General features: G+C 40.9%; 1 protein-coding gene across 1 annotated transcript in view; it reads right to left on the reverse strand.

The window, feature by feature from the left end:
* The window catches only part of LOC130579709 (transmembrane protease serine 11E-like), a 42,611-nt gene that overhangs the window by 11,033 nt on the left and 9,324 nt on the right, over positions 1–22,254 (reverse strand). Inside the window, exons 3-5 of the mRNA XM_057376721.1 lie at positions 21,520–21,638; positions 9,102–9,169; positions 5,711–5,874 (exon numbers count right to left, since the gene is read on the reverse strand). Of these exons, the coding sequence (XP_057232704.1) occupies positions 5,711–5,874; positions 9,102–9,169; positions 21,520–21,638 (351 nt within the window). The remainder of the gene's footprint in view (positions 1–5,710; positions 5,875–9,101; positions 9,170–21,519; positions 21,639–22,254) is intronic.

The following is a 22,254-nucleotide window of genomic DNA, read 5'->3' on the forward strand; positions in this document are numbered from 1 at the left end:
GGAGCTTGCTATTGAATTTAGGCTTGCTTGACTTTAATGACAAGATTAATGTTTAAATTTAAATCACAGCAATCTATTGAAATAGATTAGGGATTCCTTCTCTTAGAAGAGGACTCTGTTTTCCAACTGGACAAGCAATTTTGTTAATACAGTTATTTTGCATATTTAGTAAACAAAATTATAACACACTTAAATTCTTTCTTTCTGATTAATGAGAACACTGACTTGCTTTTATTATATAATGTTAATAAATTATCAGTAAATAACTTTTTTACTCCGCAGCATATGTGTTTGAGCAAACACGGAAGTAAATGTTCATAGTTAACTGCAGAGTGAATGTGACATTTTATCCCTGAGGAGTTCAGAGGTTCCTATGGAAAAATGTGCTCACTTTCCTATGTCTCTAAATAGTATCAGTGTCACTAGACCAGAATAATCAGTTGTGTGTATACTGCTTCATTTCATTTTAGCCACAGAGTTCAGTGTTTATGTTAAAAGGAAAAGAACAGACATAACTGTGACAAAAGTGTATCAGACATTATATTGACATAGTGCAAGCAAAGCAAGTAAATTATTTATTAGGGGATATTATGCATTTTCCGCATAGAAAGGGCCAGAGATGGCTGCAAAATTAAAGATGAAAAGTCTGCTTTAAAAATCTGATGCAGCTCTACCCAATTACATGGGTGCTGATTCCTAAAATAAACTTGATTTTCTTTATAGGTTTCTAGATTGTATTTTCTAGATGAGAAAACATAACTTCTAGTCTCAAAGGCAAACTGCATGTTCCATCCTCCACTATATCAAGTTCACACATCTTGCTTGTCTCATCTGCTTTTTTCATAGAGAGAAGGTAAGGTAGAGATTATCTTAAAAGGGATATGAATGGAGGAAAGAATTGTAAACAAAAATAAGAAAGAATATGTGCTTCAATATTCATTACACATTCTTGCACATGCATTTGAAACACAGCCTTGTGAAATGCACCAAGAAGCAGAGAAAGCATTTTTCTCACTGTCCTTTGCCACATTTTAATAACAACTTTCTTGAAAGGAGGAAGAATTACAAAATTCTCAGCTACATCAGAAACGGAGGCTCACCCAGTGTTATGTAAGGTAACAACAGTGCATGCAGGCAAAAAGAGGATCACTAGCAAGTTTCAGTAGGTCACCAAACTGGGCAGCTGAGAGAACTGTCACAGAGTGGATTTGTCCTGCGGTGTACACAGAGGTGGGGATAATAGCCCTATTCTAATGCTCTTTAATAGCAATAAACAGCACCAAGGTCTGAAGTACTGGCATAAATTGGAATGAGAGCAGTGAGCAGCAGGTTCAGCCATGTTCCAAAAACTGTACCCAAAAGGAGCTGCAGAAATTTCCCAAAAGATGGCAAAACATGAGCTTTGGGTTCAGCAGGAAAGGCATGTTCTTCTGTGGTTACACAATGCCTACATCCTAAAATGTCTCTYCACTAACCTTCCAATATTCTCCCTGTTCTCTCAACAGGAATTACCCCCCCAGAGTTATTCACCCTTGCAGAGGTAACAAAACATGGCTTGGATACAGGTGATGCAATTCTCATTCTTCCAACAGAGTGACCTGATAGAGACACGACAACTGCTTTGTGCCTCTAATTGTCCCTGTCACCCAGCTGTTCCCTCCATTCTGATGTTCACTGCACCTGTCCTCACATCTGTGACTCCCTCCACTGTCCCACATCAACCACATCTTAATTCTGTCCATGAGGCAGACTGAGGTGTACCTCACAGCATATTTCCATCTCCATCCAGTTGTCCTGCAGCCCAAGGAGGGATCTGCTATGTACCAGTTCCGTAACTGGTATACAGATATAATTTTTAGCATAACTTTTCTTCCTGACCTATACGCATGCCCCAGCTGCAACCAAGGTCCCACTAAATAAGGGCATCCCAAATTGCTCTCAACCTCTGCAAGCAAGGCAAGGGAAAGCCAAGATGTGAGTGAGAAAATCAATTAAATTAATGTATCTGGGTCATCTGAGAAGTGAGGTCAAGATGTCTGTCTGCTTAATTCATTTATCACAAGCATGTCCTTGCAAAATACTCATTTTAAAATACATTTCAGTCCCTCCCATTCCAATCATTCTCTCCAGATTCTTACTGAAATGCACCACCTTGTACCAAACTAGTGGCCTCAAAGTGGAGAAATATCAGATCTCCACTGTTTCCCAATGTACAGATGCATGTCCAGTTCCACTCCCACAAGATGCTGTTGTGGCTGATAAAGTGCAAAATTCCAGACTGCTGCATACATTATCTGACATGGAACATTCCTCATCAATCCTGTCAGACACTCATCTGCATGACACCCACAGAAGACTCGATAAAGAAGTAAGAATCCATCTGCCAGCTTCTGTACTTTGTAGTTGTTAGGAGCTTTAGCAAGCCCCAGATTGCAGATAAATAGAAACAATAACAGTTGGCTTGTTGATCAAAACTGATTCATGACTCATTATTCATGGTCAAAACCTTTGGCTGTGCAGCAGGTGGGAATACTACCTACTCACTTTGAGCAGTGCCAGTGATCTTGCAACCAGCTGTTGTCTGACGTCACAAGTACATTCCCAAAAATACATTTTGGGATACTTCCAAGCTACCTGACAAAGGCAAATAGTCTGGCAAGCTGCTCTACACCTTGCTTAACAGAGATCCAGACTGTCAGATGACTCTACTTCTAACCAAGAAACCCTCAGGAAAAGTAATCAGCCTTGTAAGAGAACTCTTTGGTGCCAGAGCTATACAGAGGATAAACTGCAACACCTTCTTTCAGTGCCAGTGGAAGAGCAAGTCCTAACATGGGTGTTTCCAAGTCATCTGACACTTTGATATCTCACTTTGATGGCCCTTGCACTGCTCTTCAGGGAAGATAGGAATTAGTTTGCTTAATTATTCATTGAAAAATATTTGGGCTTCTAGTGAGGTTTGTACACAAGTGCCAAGAATTCTATCAGTTCTTTTGTATCAAAACCAGGGGGAATGTTAGGATATAAACTGTCCTTGACAAAGAGGCTATGATGTCTAGCTAAATAAGAAAGCAAGAACTTCAGTAATAATACGTTTGAAGGTACCCTGACAGAAATGTATTTTTGCAGTCCTATGTAAAGAATATCATTGGTTTACTGAGAGACAGACCAGAGACAGTATTATGTTGTTTTCCTTGACATTTTACACATTTTCTGTTTTCTCACATATGTATGACCAAGCTTCTCTCTCTTTTTGAAAAAAAAAAAAAAAAAAAAACCTAATGAAATATAGTCAGTTTAGACTTTATCCCCTCTTTATTCCCAATCCTCAGGAATGCAAAAGCAAAGCAAACTCTACCCCTGATCTGGCAGCCTCCTTACTGTTGTAGTGCTGCCCTGAACTGCAGCGGAAGGGCCAAGTGTAGCACCCAGTTTGGAGGAGTTTGTTGGAGCTGATTCTCAAAGCAAATACTTGTCAGTGAAGCACAAGCTGAGGCATGGTTTTGAACAAGGTGTACATTTCAGGGGAGAAAGACTTAAGGAGGTTCCCTTTATGAGACTCCCCCTAGCATACAATATAAATAAGTGCCTTACCTGGATTTGTTCAACTAGTGAGCTATGCTTAGCTAAACTGAGCTATATCATGGGCCCTAAATTAGAATCTTTTGATAAGGCAATTACAATGCACAGGTTAATGATTTTTTTAAAGTCATTTATGAAAATGTTCTGAGAATGGCTCAAATACAGATTCCAGCTGGCAAAAAGGTACAGTGAAGCAAGATTTAGGAAGGTGCCTGCAGAGCATGGAAAAAATCAAGGGCTTCTCAGGTTTCCATGGTTTAAAAACTACTGGCGGACAACATATTTCCTCAGGGGAGAGAAAAGTAGAAAATGCAAAACCTAGATTCTTCTCTGGACCTTTAGGACCGGTTGAAAATTGTCAATTCTCACTGGTGTTAGGGATAAGATAAAATTTATAAATTGGGACCTGCATCTCCTCTAAAAGCACAGTAGTGCTCCATTCTAGTCTCTTGAGTCAACCTGAAATGGCAACACCAACCAGGAGCTTGCCTAAGCTTCATACCACTGCTGAAATCCTAATAACAAAGAGATACCAAAAATTTTTATTTTGATCAGCCCTTTGTTGTTGTCTCTTACAAATGCCAAGGTATTGTTTATGTTCCTTTGTGACACTTGCAGCACTTGCAYAATGCTAGTCCTGTAATGAGTAGTTGACCTACGTAGTCAGTGTTTTATGGTTAGGCTGGGAGAGCCAAGAAAAGCAACACAAAGTTTGTCACACAACTTTGATAAAGTAACACAGATGCCATCTCTTACTGAGACTATTTAATAAAAACATTGCAATTTGATTTTATAATTAGCTATTAGTGCATTACTGTAACAGGCATGGTGCAGTTCAAGGTCARCTAAAACACTTCCCACATTTACCAGACTGAATAAAAGCAGCTAATCACATAACTTGATAAGATCACAGTCCTCTTTTAGCAATGAGTTTTGTACATCTTCCAATTTTATAGTTTATCTAGAGCATCAAATTAAACTGAAGATTTGAAATTCACCATGACTCGCCTCTTTGAATTCCTCCAATGCCCACACACTATTTCTGTCTGGTAGAATTTACATGTGCACTTTGTTGAACAGGAACTACTGGCATATAAACAACACTGCTGGGAAATTATGATTATTTGCCCAGAGGGATGTCACCTACCATCCTGAGCCATTCCAAAGGGGAAGGCTGGCTGGCCTGTCAAGAAACAATGGGGGTGTGACAGCTCATATTTGAGTTTCATTGCATTACCACAATGCAATGTGCCCAGTTCATGCACCAAGAGGYGGAACAAGAAGTTACTCCTGCTCATTTCTGAGTGGCAGGAAGGTTGGATCCATCCAGCATGGAATCTGGCCCAGGATTCTTGTTCTCTAAATACAGCTGTCTAGCTTCTGCAGATTTCTGCTGTTTTAAGCAGTCCAGTGTGGAATAGCAAGCAGGAAGTACCCCCTCTGTACTGTACCCTTGAACTTAGGAGTAAGCAGGTCTGCAAAAATAAATGGAGCAAGAATCTGTCTCTTCCAGTCAATCAGCAACTCATTCTTGAAAAGTCAGAAAAATTGCTGACTATATATGACTGAAGCCAAGACTTCAGAGTCTAAGCCTACACAAAAATTCTGTAGCAGAACTGAAGTGTAGAAGATGGTGCAGTTAATTTTCATATCCTGCAGGTTCAGGTCTGCTTCGCAAAAAGGGGATGGAATCCCCAGCTGAGAGGTCATGTAGATAAGAATATTATCCCTTTCTTTCCCTTTCCCCTGGGGAATTTGCAAGGATTTTGATCCTCACACCAAATACTATTTTTTCAGTGCATTTTTTCTTCATCCCTGTCACCCAAGTACACTTCGTGCACTATCAGACTCCATGACAGTAACAGTGACATAAAGTTGGTACTGCAGTGTGGAAGAAGGCTGAGGCTGTACTGCAAAACCACAAAGCAACTGATCCTGTTTATCCATATTTAAGATACTTTTAAAAGACTTTGGGACTTTTGCTGGCGGTTTTGTTCTAAGTTAGGGAGAAGTTAAGGAAAGACTGCCATTCAGATACGGCAACAGCTATCATCAAAAGGGGGAAAATCAAGTCCCATCAATCAGAAAATGGAAAGAACTACCTTTAAAAGAAATATTATCTACTTACTCGAGATGGTCGAGGATCTGACATTTATTCGCAGAGGCCCTGTGTATTTTTTCAGGCCCCTCCGTAAGATCTTTCCAACTCTTCCCCGCAATGCTTCTCTAGAATCCACGGAGGAGAACCAGAATGTGAGCAAAGCCTCTGCCGTCACACCATCAGCATCTGGGCTACAACCAATGAAAAAGACTGGTTACCTTCAGCCTATTTTTGCATTTCTTAGCTTTTGTCTTAACTCCTCTGGCAATGCCAATGAAACATAAAAGCTTAGATACATTTTCAGACATTTGTGAGCTTTTGAGAGAAGGAATTTCCAAAAGAAATCCTATAGTAAATATATGTATTGGATTTCCAAAAGAAATCCAATAGTAAATGAATAGCAAAATGCATTATAGGCTAGAAGGTGGCATGATGCTTCCTGTGATCAAATGGCCAGACCAATTTTATAATGGAACCTAAAAGGCTGTCATTGACTACAGGCCTGAGACACAAGAGAAGAAGGAATGAACTGATTTGATTGCAATCTGGGAATTGAAAATCTGGATGCACAGCCCTTCAGAAACATGAGGTGGATGATTAATGGTATCTAGACAGACCTTTCCAGGGCCCTGTACATATACAGAATAAAAATTTCCAATCACCATCAAAAAGGTACTTGAGCAAAGGGGAGAGACCACACAATCTAATTCTATCACAGCAACCTCTTGGAGAATGTTTCTAATAACTTCATGTTGTGCAATAATAAATGAAACTTGGCAGCATACCCACAATCTATTTATTAAAGTCAGAGCTGGATCAGAAAAGGGGCCTTTGACACCTCAACAAAAAGTACAAGTGGCACACACAATGAGACACACAATTCCATGGTTTTAATGTAAGATCAGAGAAAAGAAAAGGGAGAAAAATCTTGTAAGGAGTTGAATTCACATGGTAGTAGTATTTCATTTTCCTTAAAGCAGCAGATGCTGCAAGAGATGGAATGATAGACTATAAACATAAAACTGACTAATCTGGAATAGTGAATCTTGCTCTGTGCTTGCAGATGGCGTATCCCTGATCATTACAAAGGGAAGGTAAGAGCTTGAACTGGAAACCTTCTCCCTTGTGCCTCCTCCCACCTGAACCACAAAGCAATGAGACACAAGCCACAACAGGTGAAATCACAGTTACTTCATAAAGGGGGAGAGCTAAAAGCAGGGGACTCTTTCTTTAGATATTAAAGGAAAAGAGATCTATCAGTTATATCTCACTGTCTTGGAAATTTGTAATTACATAGAGCGAAATAGAAATCAAGAAATCAGGCTTTAATCTTTGAAAGGAATATGTAAGAGATTAAAACAGAAATTCCTGGTATTGCTGCTGAAGGGAAATAAAAGGCCATGTGTTATGAGCACACCGAGTGATGCCAAGTGGATTGTAGGTGAGCAGAAAGACACACTCCTAGCTTCAAGGTTCTCATAATTGTGACTGAGTAGTCATATGTGAACTTTTCAACAGACTGTTTTTTCCATTTGTGCCAACTTCTGCGTGATTGCCACTTCGTTTATTTTCCAGATATTATCTGATCCAACTGTGGGTGTTGCTCTGCATTTCTGAGGTGTTCCCTCACCTCTCCCCCCACTCCTCTTCCTGTGCTATGCCACACTGGAATTACCGTATCAACTCTTGCAAGCACGCCACACCTTTCGAAACCCTCAGGTAAGTACTGCCCACCTTGATTCACTTATTATATAGCATAGATCCAGAGCCGAAGACACCTAATCAAGATTAGTATTGTCTTTCTCTTGAGCAGTGGGCATGATTATTAATGCATTGCTTACACTGAGCCAAAAAAATTCACAGTCCTTTCCAAGTAAATTCACAACCATGACCCTGCTCAAAAGTGCTTGCAGTCTGAGCCCTTGAAGAGGCATAAAGAGCATATATCTGAAAAAGCAAACAAGCTTTGGCAAATAAAAAATCGTGCMTCTAACACATCAAACATCTCAAGTACCTCAGTCTGTCCCTGGGAACAAGAAGTAAAGAAAAATGCTACTTATCCCTATATGTTGGCCTCTTAGATCCTTAAATCACCCTGTCTATGCTTGCAACACTCTGTCAGTATCAAAAAATATCCTTAGAGCTATATTCAAATAATGACTTGTGTGTAACTGGGGATTAAGCTGAGGTAGAAATAGAGGCAGGATGTCACAAACTGTGTAAGAACAAGGAGAAACACATTCACAAGGATTAGATCCTTAGATCTTGGTCTTGCATATTTAGCTTTAGATTATGAAGACATTCAAGGTTTATTTGCAAAGTGATGGGAACTGTCACTCAGGAACAAGACTTTAATACAGTAATAGACAGTTACATAAAAAGATCATTTTCAGCACTTAACAGTAGTAAAAAAATTAAAATAAAACATTATGTATTATTGGCAATTGAATAGAAAATAAAAGAGGAAAAAAAGCCCTACATTGCTCAATGATAATCCCAATTATGGGTCTGACCCCTTCATATCAAAAAGCAGGAACAGCAGACCTGAAAGATATATGGAACAGGATGATAAGAAACAGTTTCTGCAAAGAATGGCTGAGTAGACTGTGATGTTCAACTGGAAAAAGAAAAAATAAAAGAGTGGATCTCATTGGACACAAGAGAGAAAAGGGATATGATGGGAGTGTCCAGTATCACTAATTACATGGAGGGGAGGGGTAGTGATCAACTTTTCATCACCTCTCTCAGCACAAGACCTAGGGGTCATTGCATGATCCAGACAAGGTGGTTCTTCACAAGTAACTCCTTCCTAAGGGACTGAAGTGCACAGATTTCAGGAGTATAGGAGACATTAGACAAGTTCTTGGAAAATAATGCCACTTAGGGCTGCTAAACAAACCACAACTGCTTCAAGAACTCCAAGTGGTAAATACCTGGTGGCAGGGAACATTCCAAGAAGCAGTTATCACACTCTGTTGTGCTGCTGCTGTTCCCTGGGCACCTACTTAGGCCCATTCTTAGAGCCACAGTGGTAAGTGGGACTTTCAGAGCCAGCACAGCCTGGTTTTACTTGACAAGCCCAGTATAACAGCAATAGCAATGCTAGAAATGACATCTGCATTACAGTGCAAGAAATAATTTTGAAAACGCTTTTTGTTTTCAGATGGCTTTACTTATGTCTGCATTATTAATAAAGATTGCTCAAGATCTGAATACAAACTTATTGGAAGTCGGACTGACTGGAATGTATCTTCTGCATTAAGATACAAAGGAGAGCACGGTTCATAATCAGATTAATCTCAGTTAGGGATTATGCTCTGGTTTTACACAAAATACACTTTACTGAATCAGATCTAGCTGGGCTTGTTTTACATTTAATTTTATCTCATCTGCGTGCATTTATTATAATCTCACATACCTCACTCTGATTAAGCGTGAACGGATGTATTTTTTCCTTAAAATGGAATTGTAAAATGTCTTGTCGATCTGTTGAAAAAAGAGAAATATAAGATAGCAACAAAAAAGGAGGGAAATGGACATATTGCTGGAAGGAGCATTCAGAAACCAGCATTCAGTTACAAACTCACTGCATAGAGCCAAGAAACATAAAGCAGCCCAGCCTCCAGGTAACATTTGTCACAGACCTTTTCTAACCATCTCCCATTTGGCCTAAGGCACATCATAAAAAGCAAGCTCGTTTTCCCAAATGTCCTATGACTACATAAGTGTGCCACTGTAATGCTGTCTCATCCACTCCCAGGCATAAAGAGAAACACATAAACATCCTTGGAGCATACTGCTGCAGTATTCCAAAGCACAGCTTCCTAAAGACTGTCCATGGAACAGATACAGAATGTTGTGCTCTGCCGTGCACTCACCCTCTCTTGTAGATGTGCCTTCTGACCCCTACAGCATTTTCCCTTGGCCTTACAGAAATCTACAGCAAAGCCATGGGCAGTTTCAAATTATTATTTGATTATGATGTTCCCCTCTCACTCCTGTTATTTTCCACATGCTTGGAGAATTGTCAAGCAATTCTCATCAGAAATTGGAAATCTAGGACTCAGAAGGAATCGATCTCCAAATAACATCTTGACTGGTTCCTGCTTAACCACATCCTGCCAAGATGCCATCTCAAGATTGCATGATCGGTCTGAGACAGCACAGTGTGATATAACACAGCATGAAATTCTGCCAGGAATGGCTCAGGATCACTGAAGGATTGAGAAATAGCAAAGTCACTAGTGAGTTATGCAGCAACTCCTACCAACAAGGCCCAGTAAATTGAACATATCCTGTAAACATCAAATGCATTACAAGAAAAACTGCATAGAAATGTTTTACAACATCATGTAAGCTGTCATTCATTTCGTTTTTAGCCCTTAAAGGCAGTCTGTTTAAGCCAAGTCTCAGGCTTTTCTGTCCTCCAAAGGATAATGGTTCTCAAGATACTAGTATGTTGAAATCTTCCAGATACAGAAACAAGCATGTAACAAGCATGAAATCTGGGGGTGATTCCTCCCAAGGAACACAACCCCCTCTTTTCCAGCCTTGTCTGTCATAGGATGAAGCCTCATGACATTACAAAGGGATATTGAAGCAGATTCATTTCAAGATGAAAACTACACATTTTATTATTTTAGGTGATTTTAAGCATACATTAATAAGGAAAAAACCCCACACTTTTAGTGGTCATGCATTGAGCTGATGTTTGACCTTGCTGTTACTGGCAATTATCTGTAATTAGTTTGGCATTTGGAACAGACAAAATTCTATGGAAAAAGACCTTTCAACTGCAACACGCTACTGTAGATAYTCAGAATACACTTTATCCTCTCACTTTGCAGACTGCCAACGGCTACGACTGCATTTTATGATGCATCCAGTCAAAAAGAAAGAGTTTTATTTCCTATAACTCTGCATCCTCTTCCATCACAACCTGCCCTGCTTATTGGAAGTATTTGCCCTTAGACAAAAAGGGGTTTGTTTTGCTTGGCTTTTTTAATGATAGCATTTGCTTATCATTTCTGTCCCAGTGTTAGCTGCTTCACTGGTGATTGTGTAACCAGAAGCATGTGGCTAAGCAGCACTGCCAGCTTTGTGGCATGCAGTGGCATGTGCTATCTTCGGCTGCATTGTCTCTGAGAACTTTTGAGATSTTTGGGACAGAGATTTCTTTACAGAGTGCTTTGCATTCAAAAGAGAGCCCTGAGCTGGGCTGAGATAAACCTCAAGCTGCTACATTGCTAACAAGAAAAGTGAAAGCAGAGTGACTTTCACCTTGGGATTGAAGAGAACAGGAATTCAAAATCCCTTGCAAGACAGGGTTGAGTCCCTTTGACATTCATAAATCCCTTATCTCCTCCTGACAATTGTTTTCATGATACCTCACTGTCTCAGATGTCCAGTGTTTTTGCTACACTTTCCACCTGCATTTCTGCAGCAGATTGAGGGATCCTTAATTCCATCACACATTCTCTTGGATATCTTTGTTACATCCTAAGCAGCTCATGTTATTGTGTTTTTTGTACTCCCAGCATTCACTTTCTCCTTTTCTCTTCAGTCTGGAMCACTTCCAAGATGTTCCATACAGTCTGATGTGGAACACCATGTGCTGTAGCAAAGACTTCCAGTGGTGTCTCACAAACACAACTACACACAGTGCTTTTAACCAAAAGAATCKATGGAGTCCAAATGCAACTGAACTATCAGCAACAGTGTTTTCAGAAAATTCAATACAGAAGGCATGTTAGTTATTTCTATGAGAAGAACAGGAAACATGCTATTTAAAATTATACCAAAATTACTGCATCTTTGTTACTTCCAKTCTCTTTCTCACTTTCATGGCTGAATGAGAAAGTAGACATTTTTCTCATTACATATTGTCACTAACTTTCCCATCTTTAAGAGTTGCCTTCGTACTTAATCATCCACAGACAAAAAGATAACTGGAGTGTGGCTTTATTTTCACTGAATCTTGCAGGGCCATTAACACCTTCAAAGTTGGGCTGGTAGTATTTTTACTTTTGTGATTTATTGTAAGTTATCATGAAAGAAAGGCTAGCCAAACTTCTGCACTGTGGCCCACCACTCACCTGCTGATGAATTTGTTTGACAAGTATGACCCCAAAACTCTTCTTYCCTTCAGCTATGATTTTGGTAACCTGAATTTTATTAACAATAATCTTTATATTTGTACAGAGTTTATATAAGAGGAAAAAAAAAGTAGGAAGATGTGTTTAGATAATAACTTTCAGAGATTAATGTTCTGCCTTATGTTTTTCCTGTTCATCTTTTGGTGAAGCCTTTGACATGCCAAATGAAAACATTTCTCTCCAGCCTGCTTAGAGCTTTCTTTTCAGCTTGAGTCACAACCCTGGCAGCAAAAGCAACTAGGACTTTGTCCAGTGACTAGGTGGGAGCTGGTCCTGCTTGGGAGAAGCATTTACCTAATTTTAAACCTTTTGCTTTGATTACAGCCACTCAAAAGTGACACTGTCATGACCAGATCCCTTGAATTCACCAGTGTTTAAGTGCATCTTTCTGTTTTTCCTGGTCCTGGTCTATCAACAGCTCAATGGTGACAGCTGCTGCTGCAGGCAAAGTCTGTGAGCATTCTGAAYCAAATGCCAAGTCCTGCTCCTTTCAAGTGAGAAGCATTTTCTTGACAGCCTTTTTTAGCATCTGTCCAAACAAGATTTTCTTTAAGCTAATGTTTGCAGGGTAACTTAGCTTAATGATATCTGGTATTTCCTCAGTTTAATTTCATATTCTCTATACTTTTTACTAAACTTCTCTCCGCGCAGAACTATTTTCTTAGACAAACTGGACTTTGTTCCTGAATGCTGGTCCATCCAAAACCAGTAACTAATASTGGCTATCACCAAAGATGCAGTAAGAGGGCAAAACATTTCCACCTGTACAAACCAAACAAAAAGGAAATCCTTCCTTGTTCCTTGCAGCCAGAAATTGTTTTATACTTTGATCAACAAGACTTCTTTYCTTAATCTGTCTCAAATAACTCCAGATCTCATCATCATACTCTTTCTCTTGTGTCACACTATGCCCAACCCTCTAAGGCCCATGAGCAACCTACTGAAATCTCTGTGATTTCAGAGTCACACAKTATGTSCYGCTCCCCTGAGACCCAAARAACACCCAAGCTCTGGAAGTAGGTYACATGACGGGGATGCCATTGCTCCAGAATAGACAGAACTGACATAAGCTGGGCTTGCCCAGTTGTGTGGCTGTGTTTGGAAGTGACCCAGCAAGACTGGCTGAGTCAAGCCCTTGCTTTCTCCCACCATACACTGCTCTGCCGCTGCACCCTGGGTAACAAAATTTATCAAAAAGTTATCTTAAATCTAGTTTGACAGAACTTTCCTCTGGAATATTTACTGAACACACTGAATTACTTGCATAGGATGTTCAAAAGCATTCAGTAGGCTTGGGAGCACAAAGCTTCTTGTTGCTCAAAAGTGTTGCTTTTTTGCCTGCTGCCAGTGTAGTCCTTCAACAGCTATCCTTGGACTATGTTCTTCCTCTTGCCTTACTAGCTACTTAGGATGTAAAGCCTATCATTAATAATTTTAAAAGCTTTTCCACTATAAAMATTAATTGGAACATACCTCTCGATTCAGTGACCCCAATTTACAGCTCAGCATGCTGAGACCCCCAGAGCTGACCATACTACAAATCCAGTAACCACTCCCTTGAGAAGCTGGCATTTTTCCTGCCCTGATTTCAGCTWAAGGGGTTGAGGGAGGACACAATGAGAAAGACTGACAGAGATAGGAAAAAAAACCAGACCCCCACAAAAACCTGGCACTGTGCCAAACCAGGATGTGGACACCACACTCTCCTTGCAAACAGAGATTTCAATTACTACAACAGCCCAACAGCCATAGTCCTTGCCCAAGGTGAAGAAAATTGACCTGAAGGAGAGCAAGGGTAATAGTCCACTTGCCTGCAGCAAACCGGAGGATGAGAAACTTTCCCGTCAGAAACCACACACACACAAAGACAGCACGGGTCACAGCGGGCAAGAGCTGTGTGATCCCAAACATCTGCAAATGGCATCACAATCTCCTCACAGAGTTAAAGCTAACAGGGCTTCTAAAGCCGAGGGCTGGGTGAGCACTGCCCGACTGCCCTGAAATAAGGAGCTCAGCTGGATGGTTCCCAGAGGCAACAGCTGCAAAAGAGGYGTAATTGTCCTTGTACAGCAGTTCCTAAAAAGATTGGCCTTTCGGATAAAAGAAATTAAGAGGACTAATACATGGGATAACGTTCAGGATTTAAAGTACCATGCTCATGCTTGGTGCAACCAATTTCAAAGGCATGTAATGACATGACTGTTTCATTACAGTCATGTGTATTAGTGACAGCTGGAATTAAGGTCACCTAAGTATTCCCATTCCTACTCCCTGCTTTCAATTATCCATAATTAGCTTCCTAAAACTTTCACACTGCTATTAAAATTTTGTCCACTTGGGGAGGGGATTTTCCAGCTTTTGGAGATAAAATCAAGTTTGGTGAGAAAAGCATCTGTGCCAACATCCAGAGAAGGACTTTGTGTTTCTCTTTTTACCAAAATAGCACGCTTTCCCCAGGAAAATGACTATGTGCCCTCTGGGKTTTTTTTTAAACAATACTTAGAAGTAAGGAACTGAAATAGAAGAGCAAGTGCCTTTTAGGAATATAACAGTTTTATGAAAGCTGAGGAAGATTATTGGTCATATATTCAGCTTACAAGTGCCCAAATACCACCAACCACATAATTTCCGTACTGAATTTGGATTCTCCCTTTGGACAACACCAGGATCTCAGCCACTCTCTTGACCAGCCAGATTTTGATCACTAGTTTGCATCTTGAATCACTTCATTGATATAATTACTTGCAAACAATGCAGTAATTCTGGATTGTGAGTCTATAATTAAGATAAGGTTCTACCCWTAATCACACACACTATGATAGCTGTGCTTTACTTCATTTTGAATTCCTTTTTCCAACTAAAGTTCACATCCATTTTCCTTGTGCACATTTTAGAGCTTTTAATGATGCACAGTGGATCAGAATTAGTTACTTTTTTATTGGGGGTGAGGTGTCTTATGGTTTTTCTGGATTTGTACATGCATAGTACAATTTCTGCTTTGATGAACCAAGAAAAAWAAATGAAAAATCAACTTGTATGCCTATTACTTGAGAAAATTATATTGCATTAATAAGTCAAAGAATCAAATAAATTTAAGGATCCCTGAATTTACAGGGGAAAAAAGTTGGAGATTGGGCCACATTTCTGATAACTAACCATTTAATCCTGAAAATTCATACAAAGATAGAGGTCACTGAAAGTTTGAGCTCTTAGAGGTGATGAAAAGTACTAAGCCACAGCTTCATGTGCTACACTTCATCAACTCACACCAGCATTTAAAAATGCTTCCTATTTTCTTCAATATTATTTTAGTTTTCTGTGCTACTGTGATCCATGGAAATAGGAAAAATGAAACAAAAYTTAAAAGCAAGAAGCATCCCAGTTTTTAGATTACTGCAATATATACCTGTGCCAGTGAGCTTGTTCTTCTTTTAATTTCAATACGAACTTCTAAAAACAGCATCACAAGTGTGATGCAGGTGTTTTCTGTGAGTTATTTCCTCTCTCAGAGCACAGCATTTCACCCATCTCTTTAGGTCCACACCTGTACATATAGATACTAACAGTCGAGTGTACTGTCAACCTCTAATTCCAGAGCTAAATAAACAAGTTGCCAGACTGTCATCTTGGCCACTGATCCATTGTTGTTTCCCTGTAGGCGGAATTACTGAGGAACATCCTTTATGTTTTGTTTCTAGCCTCAGCTACCCATAGAGGGCACCCCGATTGTACCATGCTAGTCCAAGAACAATGCTTCCTATTTGTAACAACTATTCCCTTCAAATTAAGCTTATAAAGCAGAAGTTATCAAATGCCCTAAATTTATTTTAGTATTTTTCTTCTCAAAGTGTTCCTTAAGTAACTTTTTTTACATAGATAAAATAATTTTTCCCAATTTTACAATATTGTTTTTCAGAAKAAGGAATCAGGTAAACTTTTTTTTAAAAGTCTCTAAAAAGCTAAATTWAAGAAGCTTAATTATTCCAGCTGTTGTACCATAGATGCATTGGTAAACAAAATTCCCTTTAGTGATGAACAACAAAATCCTTCAGTAAAAGTTCAGCTCTTTTCACCACTTCATCTCTTTTCACACTGGTACTATTTAAGTACTTGAGCAAGCACATATAAATCCTAAGAGTGCTTGAGTTTAAATAGAGACTCAGGCTTTAGATTTTAGGATCCTTATCTGTAAACACTACCAAATGTCTTTTGAAATTTATTATAGCCAGAACATCCTTATTTAGTTTGGGCTGGGTGCTGCAAGATTCTGAAAAGTCCTTGGAAAGATCTGGCTGCTGCACATGCCATCATTTCTGATTTGACCAATTTGTATTACATTTTCTTTTGTTTCAGGGAATTAAGAGGGGGAAATAAGTGGGGGTTTTGCATACACAGCAAATGAAGCTACATGATAGTTGTAGATATTGTACTTTTCCGTTTACTGTAAAAATGAGTCATGTTAGATTCCCTTGAACTTCATCCCTTTTCTTGAGGCATGTTTAGTTATCATCTCTGAAATGATCCTCAAAGTCTGGTCTCCTAGAACAAATATTCTTTAGGAGTGTTGCCTTGGGGATCTGCTCCTACTGAATTAACCTCCCAACCTGACCCAAGGACCATGAGGCACAGATGGCACAACCCACAGACTTCTGAGCTTTATCTGAACACCCACATGGAAGGTGTGACAAACACACCTCATGCACAGTTTCACCYGCCTTTGCAGCTATCTGCTCTGAAGGGATATGTCTTGCACCTCCCTCTYTCTCCCAAATACACACACACTTCTGCTCCCCAGGAAGACTTGAGTCACAYGTGACTCTGAAAGGCCAAGTGCCATAAAACAGCAGCCTGATCTGCTCAGTCACTGGTGTTCTTGGTGTTTTCCTCTGAGCATCCTGGAGTTCAGCTCAAACAGAAACACCAGTCAGAACTGTGATTGACCYTTTGGCCCTGCAGATGTGATAGTAAGCTGTTCACAACTTACAGGATACAAGATACTTCCCACTATTGGGATGATGCAAGCTTGTTCCTGGGCATAAAGCAGAGAGTCTTTCAGTTCCAAGCATCCTGTTGAAGGCTGGCCCTTCCTCCAGAAATGGTTGTCAGGTTTTAAAGCTGGGAGGGAGGGAAGGGAGATGGATCGCACTGGGTTGCTTCTCTGTTTCTCCTTCATCCCATTCATAGTGAGAGAAGTGTGTTAATAACCTCTAAAATCATCATCTCCCAAGGGAGAAAACTGCCTCCTTCCTCACCAGTTCCAGTGTAGGGACTCAGCTGTGAGCCTTCCAACCCACCAAGAACAGGCACTGGTATCAGAACCATYCTGCAGCGTTTTCCTGTGGTACCACAAGTGCCTCTGCAGTACCCAGTAGAGACATTAAATTAAACCCATGCTAATTCAGCTCCATCAAACAGGACAAACTTCAGGAGCTGTATTCATTAAAACTTTCCCTAACACCTGTATTTAAGGACAGAGAAGATTCTGTTGTCACTTGAAGATGCTGAAGCAAGATGTTTCTAAAAGAGGTGTCCTGACACACAATGTTGAGTACTGAGGTGAGAATTACTTGATGAAATTCCATTATTTCAGTAGAAATATTTGGAGACGCAGCAGTTTCCTAGGGGGGCGTATCCAGGTATTGTTTTAGTACAATCCCCAACCACTCTGCTCAGATCCAGCCAGTTTGATCTGTRCTGGTTTCAGATGGCGGAAGGACAGGGGATAGCCCAGGTGCCTTTTAGATTATGAGACAACAGGGGAAATCCATGTCAGTCCATTCCATGGCTCAAGGCACTCAAGGAGGGAAAACAAACACCTCAACTCTCCCCCAGCCACCCAGCCAGCCAAGGAGGGAGCCATGCTACATTCATATCTGAGGAACATCCTTCTGCCCAGCTCACASCCCAGCTTAAAAGCACATGGGAGCAGGAGTGGGTAGGGAAAACAGACAGGACAAAGCCCCAGAAGCTGGGAAGGGTACAGTGTCCAACACAAGATTCCACAGAGACACATAGACTAGGACAGGGAGAAGCAGCCTGACAGGAGGGCTGGGAACAGCTCTGGCCAGAGAAGGATTCAGGGAGATACAAGGTGCCCAAGAAAGAAGAAGGGTTGTATAGGCTCTCCTCAAAGAGGGGGAAAGCCCACAACTTCTAGGAGGAATTATCAGAGTGGCAAAAAAGAGCCAACAGGTGCATTTACAAACCCCTGGTGGGAAGAGTACAGGCCAGTTCTATTTCTATTGAGCAACCAACCAGGTACTGAAAGGGTCACCTGACATTGTTGCTTGATATTCACCTCTCTCACACAGCTAGAAACTTGCCAGCCTTCAGCTGAGACAATTTTCCTTGAGATTGAGGTACTCATTTCAAGCTTTTCTGACGGCACATCCCCTTCCCTCGGGGTCAAAGATGACTTTGTACACAAGACAAAACATCCCTCCACCCTTCTTCCTGCACAGARGGCAATTACTGCAGCTGCCCAGAACAGGCAGCTGGGATCATCCCAGTCACCGAGGTCTATCTGCTGTCTCAGGTCCCTCCACACTTTGGTGTGCCAGAGAGGCTGAAGCTTATTGCAGGGCCTTGGAAATCTCCCCTGGGATACTGTCAGTTAGTTAATCCAGAAGTTCTGTGGGAGAAGGAAAAGAAATCCAAGTCTGGTGCGGGAGCTGGAGAAAAACAATGGGTAAAAGTTGTGCAGATGAGCTACACAATAAGTATAAAATAGTCGCTCCCTGGAAAAGGAGCCATAAGGCTGTGACTGTGTCCTTTTTATCCAGTGCAAGAGGGGACAGTCTGGCACAGAGCTTTGTAGCTTGTCAAGGGAAGAGGGACTGGTCCAACTAGAAACACGAGGACGCTCTGGTGAGCTGGAATATCTCTTTCCCTAGTGGCATTCAGTCAAGTCTGATTTTTCAAGAGAGCACAAAGGGAACACTCACAGGCACTCACAGGAAGCCAGTCAAGGAGCAGAGACCTTTCATCATCTGTTCCTCAGTCCCCCCAGCTCCACCCTAGAAGACATTTTCCAGACTTTCCAGTCAGCCCTGAGATGTTGACTGGTACACTAGCTTCATCAGCTCTCTGGCATGATCTGGCTGCATTCCCTCCCACCTTCAATGAGATAAGAGTCAGGAATGTTGTTCACACAATGGGTGTTACTATTCAAATCTGGAAACCAAAGCAAACATCAGGCACTTGCAGCAGGTCCCAAGAAAGTCATAGTATGACTTCCATATGGAAGTAAAAACATTTTTCCTGGTGAAACACCAGCTCTGAAAAGAACTCCTTTCTGGGTCTTTCTGGAGACCTATRAAGGAGGGCTTCATCAGGGAAGGAGTCAGAGTAGGGAATACTTGGCAGGGAGTTGCACTAACTCAGGTAATTTGAATGCTTCTGATTATCAGAGGTGATTCACTTCTGTTCACTTTGCACCAAGTGTTGAGAAAGACATTGCATTTATCTGCATTGACTCACTGTTTCACAACATGAGCTTAAGGTATCGTTASTACTATGACAATGGGAAGGCTTGGACATCCGAACCCTGACACTAACCAGGGAAAGACTGCAAAGGGTCTTGGTAAATTCAGACAAATTAGAAAATGTCATAAAGAGCTCAGTTCTCTCCTACTCTATTAGAGGGTTGCTGTGAAGATGCTGAAAATAAAAATGCAGATGTTCTGAGACAGCTGGCTGTCAAGGTATCAAGAAGATATCTGGAAAGACTACTTTGATTTTTATCACCACAAGATGAGTTTTGCTGTTATAAAATCAGACTTAAAAGAAACACACTGTTTTATTACTGTATGGAGTTTATCTCAATGAGGTTACAGACAGTTCTCAATCTCATACATCCTTGTTAAATGGAACACCCAGAACTAAAACCACAAAAAGTCAAACTTACAGCAGGGACCATTTATATAAGCTGACCTAAAATTATCATAAAGAATTCATAAAATTTGGTAGAGGAAGGAAGAATTTAATAGCTGAATTAAAGACAGCTCTTAAGAATAAGTCATAGGAGTAAAGGAAAGGCAGCACAGTTCTGTGTATGTTTGTTATGGTGCTCCTTATCAGGTACAATTAACATGCCCTGAAATAATGGTTCTCGCTGCTCAACCTGCACTGGTATTTACTGTCACTACCATCAGAACTGCTCAACACCCCGAGAGGAGATGGGGTTTTAAAACATTGGCTTCCATTCAAGCATCTAAATTGATAGCCTTGTTCAGAGGAAATCGGACTACATTGGATATTTTCGGAAATAACTTCTTAGGTAAAAAATGTGTTTCACTGCCAAGGGAGGTACATTTTAAAAAATGAAGAAGGAATGGAGAGGGAGGAAGGGATACAACTACACTCAATGAAATGTTATTCCTCAGATTTTTTTCCAGTCCTTGCCTTCCTTCGACCTCAGCAATACACAGTGTCTCCTTGGTCAGGGAGAACATTTYCTCTCCAAGGTCCTATATCACAAGGTGAAACGTCTGCAATTATCAGGTAATAGTTGCAAAGTGATAGCACCTAAGCAAACGCAGCTTGGTAAGACTCTATACATGCAGATATGCACCAGAAGCACATCCTGGGAAATCTGGTACGGATCCCAGTGGACAAAGAGGGCAGAGAGAGAACAAACATGTACAGAGAAGAGGGCAACTTGACTAAGATCACTGAGGCCCTCAACAGTAAAGCTGTGAAGAGATGCTAGCACTGTCAAATCCCTGCACAAAACCCTGCTTCTCCAGAGCAATGTACAGCACAGCTCACATTTTGTTGCAGACAAGTGACATGGCTCTAAATTAAATGATGGTGTGGAGTAAAGCATTGTCCTATTACCTGGGTATCTGTGCATGGTTGCCAAATAGGAGTAAGAGATACACATCAGATTCTGATGAATGAAACACAAAAAGATACAAGCACAATCACATGCTGATTGTTGTATAGAGATGAACTCTGTAATTAGCATCTCTGGGGTAGTGTCTCAAAGAGAAAACAAGAAAGGAAATTGCAATGTGTCTATTTATTTCCATAGCTACTCTATGACTGAGAGCCACTCAGCAGCCTCTGCTATTTGTAGAAGGGTTTCTCAATAAAACATACCAAAGGTGCAGGAAAAGGGCTTGTGTGTTGTTTTCTCAGCACACAGCAACAGCCCAATAGGTAGAGTTCCCCACCCTGTAAAGGAGAGGGTGTAAAAGAATGCTTTCCTTACAGACAATAAGTCACAAAGCCAGGCTCAGGGCATGGAAAGAGAACACACACAAATTATGAGATTAGCTCAGCTGGTTAGAGCCTGGTGTTACAAACACCAAGATTGTGGGTTCAATCACTGTATAGGCACTTCACTTAAGAGTTGGACTCCATGGTCCTTGTCAGACCCTTTCAACTGAGAATATTCTGTGATTCTATGATCAGYGGTACAGGAGGAAGCTGAGATTATTGTAAATAYCTACTTCACCAGTGCAGGATAGAGAGAAGTGACAGGCTCGAAGATGCTGAGCAGCAAGCATCTGGTCTGCCAAGTATGATCACAACACTCATGCTACCCATTTCCCAGCTCTGCCCACCAGGGGACTGAGGGCACRCCAGACCCCGTGGTCTCAGAGTGTGCTGGTCACATTAATGGCTTTTGTATTATTGCACAGTCCTTAATGGAAAGGCACAACGGTCCAAACTTACCAGTCTCTCAACCCTCTCGCTCAGGTCTCTAAACCTTCCTGAGGATTGTCTGGAAAATTCATTATTGTACCGGATGTTGGYGATTTTTACACTGGCACTGTAATAGAACAGCTTCTGATCTGTAAGGGAAAGAAGAGGAATAGGCAATACTCAAAGTACCAAGATGAGTGAACTTTAGAGAAACACCTGGCACTGACTGATATCCAGACATCTAGGRAGTGGATGAGCCTTCACCTGCATCCAGCCAATTCAAACACAGCTTCCAAAAGCTAGRAGCCCAGGAGCAAGCACTCGATTGAGTTAGATGATCTAATCCCAGTTTCTCCAGCAGTTACATTTGTGGCCAACAAACAGCACTGRGGGCTCACACAGGATGACAAGCTGCATCTTGCTGCTCAGTTACCTTCTTTCCTGGCCTGTCCACTCAATACCAAACCCTGGTAGGAAGCTGCTACTGATCAGGGAAAAGAACAGAGAAACAGCCCAGACAAACATGCAGAAGGCTCTGTATCTCACCCATGTAAGGGAGACCAGATACTTGTGTGTTGATTTCATCACAGAAGTAGATCATGAGAAAAATGTGAAATGAGCAAAAGTAAATTGAAACCAACAGAAACCACAACCCTAAACCACCCTGCACATCAGGAAATGTTCCTAAGAGATTTGCAAAGATGCTAAATGAGGAAGGAAAGAGAGCTCAGGAGAAATCAGTGGGTTTTCCCCAAATAAGCTTTA

This window comes from Malurus melanocephalus, unplaced genomic scaffold, assembly GCF_030028575.1.
Source record: "Malurus melanocephalus ecotype Western Australia unplaced genomic scaffold, MMel_1.1 scaffold_9, whole genome shotgun sequence".
NCBI lineage: Eukaryota > Metazoa > Chordata > Aves > Passeriformes > Maluridae > Malurus > Malurus melanocephalus.